Genomic DNA, 9,389 nt, shown 5'->3' with positions numbered 1-9,389 from the left:
AGAGCATTGACAACCTTGTGTCGACGGCTCATTCTAGCAGTGGTAATGGTCATTTGGTGGACCAAGGACCTCAGTATAATTATAATTATGTTTGAAATGTTTTGTAATCCCTTCGTTCACAAATATGAGATGTTTTGGATATTTCACATGGATTATATACAGACTAAAATGACTGAACAAACACACTAAAAAATGCCTATGTACATCTGATTCAGGAAAAGTAGGAACATCTTATATTCGCGAATGAAGGGAGTACTTTTGTAATAGATTCATATATTTTTTTAAATAGCATGGAATTATACTCAATCTTTTTTTTTCTTTTCGAGGGAGAATTATGGTCATTGTGAAGTCTGAATGTTGGATGGACGACGTGTCATCAACAGCCACGGTCGGCAAGACCAGCAACCACAGTAGAGGTCACACACCATCCCCCGCACGGCATCCGGCCCCTTGCCACGACGACCCCCAAAACCACCGGCCACGTTGCTGGCGGCGCAGCCCTCCGCCTACACCGGCCATCGCGGACCGCGGTATCGCGCCGGCAATAGACTCATTTCCCCCGCCCCGCCCGCCCCCTACCAACACCGCGCAACAGAGCACCAAACCCTTTTCCCCTCTACTTCTACCCCTCCTCCTCCCCTCTCCCCACCCAGGCCCCTGTCGCAGAAGCACACGCGCAGACAGATTGGAACCGGAGAGGAGAGCTCGATCTGATAGCAGAAGCTTTCGGCGGAATGGCGGAGGAGAAGGGGACGCTGCAGGCGATGAGGGGCTGGGTCGTGGACCATAAGCTCCGGGCCGTAGGTGCGCCGCGGGGAGCCCCCACTTCCGCCGCCTCTCTGTTCCGCGTCGTTCATTGCCGTGTGATTGAATTGAATCCGATCTCCTTCTGTTTTCGTCGTGTTGGTTTCGCAGGGACGCTGTGGCTCACGGGGATCGCGGGATCGATTGCGTACAACTGGTCCAGGCCCGGCATGAAGACCAGCGTCAAGCTCATCCACGCCAGGTTCGTTCCCTCTGTCTGCGGGGAGGGGAACTGCTGTAAATTGTGCATTTCATTCTGCCTTGGTTGTGTCCAGTCCCGGGTAGAAATTCTGTGTTGAGATCGATATGCACTTTGCTGTGCGCTAATTTCGTCTGCCAAGCTGTAACCGGTTTAGCTCCATCCGCGATGCCCGTGGAGTTGTGACTAGACTACTACTGGGTAGCTGCTGAATTGCTGGTAACTTGGTAAACATCGTATGGATGTATTCAATCCTGGATATATCACAAGGATGGTGGCCTGTTACCCTCGGATATAGGTGTCTTCAGAAATGGTGGACTCCCTATTTCCTTTCTTGTTAGTACCTGCTGACGACATGATTAAACATTTTGATCCACCCTATTTCCTTTCATGTTAGTACTACCTGTAGACGACATGATTAAACATTTTGTTCCACATGATAAAGGCTGAATTTGAACGACAAGCAATGGATATAGGTCGAATGGAAGTGCAGGAACAAAGATTTATTTCCCTGTAATCAGTGGGCACTTCTTTCGTTGCGAATTATATTGTCAATAGTTTGACCCCAACCAAATGGGAGGTGATTGCTGGAAGTGAAATTTCGCATTCAGGCGTGTTGGTTTTAGTCAGAGCCTGGTTTCCCAACCAGGTTTCGTGCTACGCGCACTGCATTTCGAAATTCGTCCATTAACTTGATCTTGAGTTATTTATGCAACAATATCCTCAAACGGATAATGATGTGAATTTAGTAAAGGTGGTAGCTGCTTTTATGTGCTCAGAGTCATATGTAGCTGCAGTTCTATTTTCTGGTATGTCTTTGGGGTATAATGTCATGAAAGTTCTTGACAGTGCCAGAAGGGTTTCCAGAACTGGCTAGGTAACTATTGACTACTTACTCATAAAGTAGCTAATATGGTAACACACCAAGAGTACACTCCGCCGTTGCCCGAGCAATGCTCTTGCTTTTGCCCCTCGCTTCTCGGCACACGGGCAAGCTTGTAACATCATGCTCTACGTGGTGTCAGTTGTCAACTAGCAGTAACCCAGATGGGTGCTTATAGCATACTCATGAAAGGGGCTGTAGCCAGTCAACCTCACCACCGCGTTTCTTGTTATAGTGCCATCCTCTTGAGTTTCGGAAAACTGCAGTATATCACTAGTTGGTTTTATGTAGGGAAAAGCTATGGTTATTTTATACTCCGTATATCTTTCTAGGTGTCACAGGGTGACAGTTCTGTGTACTAATTAGGTGTTTGGACACGTATCCGCATAAACATTCCCAGTTATTCCATTAACCCTTATTTTTTGGTTTTATGGATAATGCCGTCAGCTGAAAATGTTGAAGTTCAAGTTCACAACCCAAGTATGCTTACTTCAACATTTAGGGACCACGTGAAGGATTATCACGTTTATGGAAATGCAAGATCACCTATATTTATAAGAGGAACTCGCCGAGAATTTGCTTGTCCTTCGAAGATAATTGCTTTTAAAAGAGACATACAGTGATCAATGTTATTACAATATTTCCTGATCTGAAGGCAGGACTCTTGAATCCGCAAGAGTTGCCATGATCACATGATCTATATTCAGCAGTAGATTAAAAGAGACAGAACAACCCATAAACAATCTGTTGCCAAGGAGACTACCTGATGCTGAGTCCACTAAGCAGCCAAATAGATCTCTCTAACCAATAACAAGCCAGGCATTGTGCTTCAACTGTACTACTACAGAAACTTCCAGGGCGACAACTTATCCCAATTGGTCTCTTATCATGACACAAAATTTCCTTGGCAGAATGAATATTGGAATTTCATATCCAGATTTATCTTAGGCCAGCCAGCTATAGATGGGATCCCATTCCCAACAATACACATCTGAACTAGTATTGGTTCTAACCTTATTTTTTGAGGGAGTATCATTCTGATTTGACACAGGCTTGACTACCTCTGGATTTTCGTTTGGCCCTTGCGACCCACCTCGTGGAGGAGCAAGTTTTGTGTGGTTCTGACAGATCTTATCAATTGACTTTGTCCCATTTTTTGGTTCAAATAGAGGCTATATTCGTTTTATATTCAATTCAATAGAGTAATATTCAACGTCACCAGCAAACCCAAAATTCCCAGTCGCACAATATTTAGGATTATTACATCCCCACTGTTTGTTTGCATTGATTACTTCGCCTTTCTGTGCTTGGAACCTAGCATGTTTTGACTGTACACATACTTACTCTTGTTTGATTCTTCTACCTTGGCAGGCTTCATGCTCAGGCCCTTACGCTGGCTGCCTTGGGTTGTTCCGCGCTGGTGGAGTACTATGATCACCAGTCAGGTTCAGGGTCAAAAGTTCATGACTATGCAAAGCAGTTCCTTCCATCGGAGAGAAACGCCAAAAAGGACTCTGTGTAGAAGAGGCAGCAAATTATAATATAGGCTTCCATTAGCTGATATGGAATTTGTTGATGTTATTTTCTGAGCAAACAATCTGGCATTTCACATGCCGTTATCCAAGTTCTGCAGGCTTCCTGTTCTCTGTATAAGCTACTGAACCAGCATTTTGATGCAGCCGTATGCAAATCTGTGGTAGTGGAAATATGTATTTTCCTGAACCACCCATGAATGTACTGTTGAAATGTTTCCCTCCTGCGACTGATGAAGTAAACTACCAAGAAAGTTTCATATTATGTGCTCCTCTGCTCAAGAGAAAAAACTTTATGGAGTGTTTATTTCTAAAACGTGACGGTAAACATGATGCGTGTTGTGCTTATCTCTTTTATATACTGCAAACAATGTTTGAGGGCGTTTTGATCCTAACCGCCGAGTGCCGGACATCTATCAGCTACCGGTCAGCTGCTCATACCTACTCCGTATTTCCTTTTTTTTTGCACGGTCTTTGTCATACCCTGTGTTTGTGTCACGTTGTCACATTATATTTTTATAAAATTCAAAATGAATTAAAACTTTTTGCATACTTATGATGTTTGATCTTATTGCTATTTGGTTATGTGATTGATTGTGTTTTAAATCACAAAAGTTAATTTTCTCTTAAGAACTCATCTCCTTGCATACTTATGATGTTTGATCTTATTGCTATTTGCTTATGTGACTGATTGTGTTTTAAATCACAAAAATTATTCTTCTCTTAAGAACTCATCTCCTTGACCCTAAACCTTTGCCCAATGATCATGTCACATGTATAGGATTAGATTTTTTATAAAATATTATTTCAATCAAAAGGTATTTATTTATTTTAAGCTTTTAAAAACCGCCGAGTTGAGATTTGTACTATAAATTTTCAATTTAGGAGAGATGTTTTTACCCCAAAGATTTTATTTGGGTCCTATTATCAAAAAGACTTTCCAAAATCGTAAAATAATTATTTTAAAGGTTATTTTCTTATTTTATTAAATACTTCTTTCTGAGGCCAGAAATGGTATTTTGTAGGGAAAATTATTTTCTTACTTCAAAAATATATGAGAAAATCTAGGGAAACTCAATGGACATATATTTTTCATATAAGAGTTCCAACACATGGTCATGTTCAAAATATTGGACAAAACCCCTCCAAACCTTTTCTGCCTGTTTCAAGCTTTTGAAACATTTTCATAGGAAATATTCTCAATAAATTTCAGGAAAATTCTAGCAAGTCACACATGAGACATCTGGGGATACTGCAAAATTTTATCTCAATCTAAGTTCATTTGGTTCATCAAAATATCCCCAAATCCTCTCTGTCTAGAACCAAATTTGAGCAACTTTTTATTTACAAGTTTATCCAATTAAACTCAAACTTTGCGGGAGTGATCTGAACCCCATATAAGGATGCGACACCAAGTTATGCATTTGTGGGGATAGATTAGCCTAGATTAGCATTCAGAAATATGATTCTATCCATTTCTAGGGTTTTACATGTTTATATTGCCAACTTTGCTCAAATGAGCTCAAATTTGGTGATCCCTCTTGCTATTAACCACAACTCCATCCTCTTAAGTCTCACATCAATTGGACAAGGGTATCTTGCCAAAAAAAACCATAAAACACCTTCAGGCAGAATACTAAAACTACTTCCTTGACCCCCAAAACCATTCCCCTTGCCCCCAAATTTTTACCACAATGGCTCATGTGTCCCTTGCACCTCCAGCTGAACCACAAGACAACAGCTCAATTATTGGTGGGGGTAAAACCCCCATTTCCCCTCTGGACAGCCCCTCCGTCACTCTTCTCTCTCCACTCTCCCACTTGTGGTTGATCTAAGGGAATCCAAGGCCTCATTCTTCTTGTTTGCTCCCTCATGCAGCCTCCAAACACTAAAGGACACGACGAGGCGCACTAGAGCACACCAGGTCATGCCCATGCCGACCAAAAGCCTGCTCTGGAGCTCGTAGCCGCGCACCACACAATTGACCCTGCGTGCCCATCCTCCCGTGAGCCTCACCCACACGCTAGGCTTCGAGTCTCGATGTCCGCAAGCCGCCATGGGAACGGCCCCCTCCTCTTTGTCCCTCATGGTGCTCCCTCGCATGCGAGCACTGCTGCCCGAGAGCCCCAATCGGCGAGCTCACATGCACGCCACCCAGAGGCCCTCCGCTTGTCCTCAACCCCACCGCGACACCCCCTCCCCCTCTGTGACAGCCCGATGCCGGCGTTCCAGAAGATTCCCCTTCTATTCCGTTTTCGTCGTGTGTCTATTTTCTTTTGTCGCATCATCATCGCATCATGCGCATCATCTGCATTGCATCGGCATCTCCGTGCCGCCAGTTTTCAAACTTGCATCCGTTGTTAGTTGCCGGTTCACGTCGTTGTCCGTTCCGAGCCCGACCGCACACGCACGCGTCCGCGGCACCATCGTAACCCTGTGTTTAAAGCGTGTATAAAACTTTCTCCGATTGAGCTGGAATTTGTCGTGCGGTTTTATTTATATATAGGTAGGCCGCCTGTCAAATTTCGTCGCGATCGGAGTCCGTCTGGTACCCGAACGGTCGACCGTAGCGGCACCGTATTCGGTCTACCGTCGGACGTGTGTTGGTGTTTTAAAATTCGTTGCCGCGCTGCCCGTTTTCCCTCTCGTCTCCGGATATCCCCTCTACACGGCCGCGTACCCATTCCCGCGTTCGAAATCGTCCGAATCCGACCCCGCGGTTGGATCCGGAACACGATTCCGGTTAACCGAGCCCCTCTTTTCTCTAAATACCCCTCCACCTTATTTTAGACAGCCCCCTCACCCCCTGTGCCTCGAAATCCGTGCAGCCCCAAACCCTAGCCTCCTCCTCTCTCCTCCCTGGCGCCGCCGGCCCGCCGGGCCCAGATCGGGCCCGGGCGAGGCCCATCCGGCCGCCGCCTCGCGCCAGCGCCGCTCGCGACCGCCTCCCCGCGCAGCCTTGGCGTCGCCGGCCTCCGCGTTGCCTCCGGCCAGGGACCGGCTCAACCCGGCCCGAGAACCCGCTGCCTCCCGCGCACCGAGCTTCCCCCGCGCCCCGCCGCCAGCTCCTCCCTCGCCCCGGCCGCGTGCATCGCCCGCCGTCGCCTCCATGGTAGCCAAGTCCCGATCTCCATGCCCCGGCGCCGGCTCGAGCCGCCACCGGCGGGAAGGGGTCTGGCCGCCCCGGATCCACCTAGATCGACCGCCTCCCGGCCACCTCCTCGCCGTGGCTGGCCGCCATCGCCACCGGCCGCCGCCTCCGCTGCTGCCAGAGGCGCGTGCCCACGAGAACGACGACGACCGCAACAGAGCTTCCCCCGCGCTGGGCCGCGCCCCCAGGCCCAGCTGGCCTCGTCGGCCCACCTCGCCTCCACCGCCCCAAGCCGGTCTGCCCGGGCCTCCTCCCCAACGCGAGGTGCGCCGCGGCACAGATGGCCAGCAGCCGGCCCAAGTCGGCACCGCCCCCAGCTGCCCACCTCTCCGGTCCGAGCCGGTCCAAGGTATCCAGCGCCCGTGCACCCTGTTGCTAAGATGCGCCCCTGTACGGCCCGTTAGAATTTTTAGGTTGTTTTCAGAATTATTTATATTCCAGAAAATAGGCATATAGTTAAACATCCGTAACTTTTAAACCGTGTAACGGTTCGCGACGTGTAGCATATGTATTTGATGTAGAATTTCGCGTAGTATCAGAATATTTAACTTGCATATTTGTTTGATGTACTATAGCGTGCCTAATGCCTAGTTTTATGTGTTGTCTCAATAGTATAGCTGCGAGTATATATTTTCGCGTGCGTCCGGGTTGCTCGGATGCCGTAGTATAAATGCCCATGTTTTAGGAACCATTTTCCATGTATTTTAGAGCGGTCACTCGTATTTTTGCGTGTAGGGTTTGCCTCTAGTTTATTTTCCCGTGTATAGGTTATTTTCCCGCATTAATGTGTGGCTCTATTTTGTGTTGCAACCCCACATATTTTATATGTTTCCGGGGTAGAAAAATCCCATGGATTTTTCTGAGCAATTAGTTTTAGCTTTTGAGGAAGTTAGTTCGCGCGATATTTTGCCGTGATGCCCTTTTGTCTAATTCGTATGATTTATTCCGCGCTCCGTTTGATTAAGTTGTCAACTAGGGAGTTGTTCTTGGGTGTTTAGTCTAGCCTCTGGTATTTTTGGTTGCAATAGAAATGCATGTATAGGTGTGGTTTGTTTGCTCTCAAGTTGCTATAAATAGTGCTGATTTGGATGTGCTGAAATATTTCTAAGTCTGGAATCTGTTATATTTTGTTGCTGTTTTGTTTTGCTTCTATCTTTAGATCTGTAGCTCTTTTGAGGTTGGTCCAATGGAGTTAGTTGTACCCCTTGTGTTTTTCTAGCTTGCTGTGAAGTATCATGCCATTTGGAGTCCTGTAGCTATAGGTTTTGCTACTGTCAATATTGCTTCAGATCGAAAACTGCACTTTCATGAGGTGTAATTTTCACTAAGTCTGAAATAGTGTGTGGGAAGCCATTTTGTGACTTCTTTCCCTAGTGTTCCTTGGTGCCATGCTAGTTGTTGTTAGTTGTTTGTAGTAGTGTTTCTTGCCCTCTTCCGTGCCATGTCTTGCTTGAGCATAACGGAGTTGTGTAGCCGTAGTTGTGGGGCGTAGGAAATGCTATGTGGCTGATTTTGGCAGATTGTAGTCATTTCTTGTTTTGCTCGTAGTTTTTGAACCGTAGCTCCGATTTGATCGTGTGCTATATGAAACTTGCTTAGAATCTCGTGTAGTTTCATTTTCTCTTGCTGGTTGTAAGTTTTGCAGTGCTCGTGACCATCGTTGCACACATTTTGCATTCATGCCATCAGATCTTGCGGTGCTTGTATCTTTTGAACCGTAGCTCCATTGGAGATGTTCTTTATGTGTAGGTTGCTTGAAATGACGCGTAGAATCACGTGAACCTATCTGTTTTGCTGTTTAACAACCAATTAAATGCATTAGTTCAGATCTGGACAGAATTGTAAATTAACTTGTGAGGTCGTTTCGGAGGTGCTATATGACATTTCCGACCTCACTTAAAATGCCTAGATAGGTAGTTTAATTACGCTTCACCTCTTGCCATGTTTAACCACATTTAATATTGCCGTGTATCTAATCGGGATAGGACTAAATAAATAAACGTGGAGTTTCGTCAATATGCAACTCGTTGCATATTGAACTTCACTTAATGTGTAGTGTTTGATTGTGTGAATTGTCATGCCGTGACTTGCATGTATCCAGTTGCTCATGCATCATTTGTGTTGTGCATCCTGTGGTGAATTCCGTGTGATGATTTGTGTTTCCGGTTTTCTTCGTCTTGATAGAGTTCCGCAGCGTGCCGGATTGTGAGGACCCGTTCGACTACGTCGGTTCGTCTGCTTCACGGAGGCATTCTTCTTCCAAGCGGGATCTCAGGCAAGATGATCATTTCCCCAGATACCATTACTATCATTGCCATGCTCGTTTACCGTTTCTGTCGATTATGTCTCGTTGCCTACCACATGTTAAATATGAGCCTCCCAACAATGCCATGAAAACCTTCAACCTGTTCGACCTAGCAAACCACTGATTGACTATGTCATTGCTTGCTTGACCCTGTTGGTAGCGTTGCTAGTTGCAGGTGAAGTTGCTTCTATGTGATAGCATGGGTTCCTTGTTATATCACCATATTAATGCTATTTAATTTAATGCACCTATGTACTCGGTAAAAGGTGGAAGGCTCGGCCTTTCTAGCCTGGTGTTTTGTTCCACCTTTGCCCCCCCTTAGTTTCGGCTACCGGTGTTATGTTCCATAAATGAGCGCTCCTAACACGATCGGGGTTGTTATGGGGACCCCCTTGATAATCCGTTTTAGATTAAAGCTGGTCTGGCAAGGCCCAACTTTGGTACTACTTTTGCCTAATAACCTAATAATAATGCATAGGGACCCGCCGGCACACGCGGACTATTTTAATCAACCC

General features: G+C 46.0%; 1 protein-coding gene across 1 annotated transcript; it reads left to right on the top strand.

Moving 5' to 3' along the window:
* Positions 1 to 540: 540 nt before the first annotated feature.
* LOC123429468 lies at positions 541 to 3,683 on the top strand. Its single transcript, XM_045113501.1, has 3 exons — positions 541 to 804; positions 916 to 1,006; positions 3,258 to 3,683. The coding sequence occupies exons 1-3, from the start codon at positions 735 to 737 to the stop codon at positions 3,406 to 3,408; spliced, it is 312 nt and encodes a 103-aa protein (XP_044969436.1). The 5' UTR covers positions 541 to 734; the 3' UTR covers positions 3,409 to 3,683.
* The last annotated feature ends 5,706 nt before the right edge of the window (positions 3,684 to 9,389 follow it).

Source organism: Hordeum vulgare, chromosome 2H (genome assembly GCF_904849725.1).
Source record: "Hordeum vulgare subsp. vulgare chromosome 2H, MorexV3_pseudomolecules_assembly, whole genome shotgun sequence".
NCBI lineage: Eukaryota > Viridiplantae > Streptophyta > Magnoliopsida > Poales > Poaceae > Hordeum > Hordeum vulgare.
This window is presented reverse-complemented; position numbering and strand designations above follow the sequence as displayed.

Bases quoted from the DNA above. Each gene is read 5' to 3' on its own strand.
- LOC123429468 (XM_045113501.1), top strand. From the start codon at position 735: ATGGCGGAGGAGAAGGGGACGCTGCAGGCGATGAGGGGCTGGGTCGTG. The intron at 805-915 runs GTGCGCCGCGGG...TTGGTTTCGCAG, and splicing joins CCATAAGCTCCGGGCCGTAG to GGACGCTGTGGCTCACGGGG. The intron at 1,007-3,257 runs GTTCGTTCCCTC...CTACCTTGGCAG, and splicing joins GTCAAGCTCATCCACGCCAG to GCTTCATGCTCAGGCCCTTA.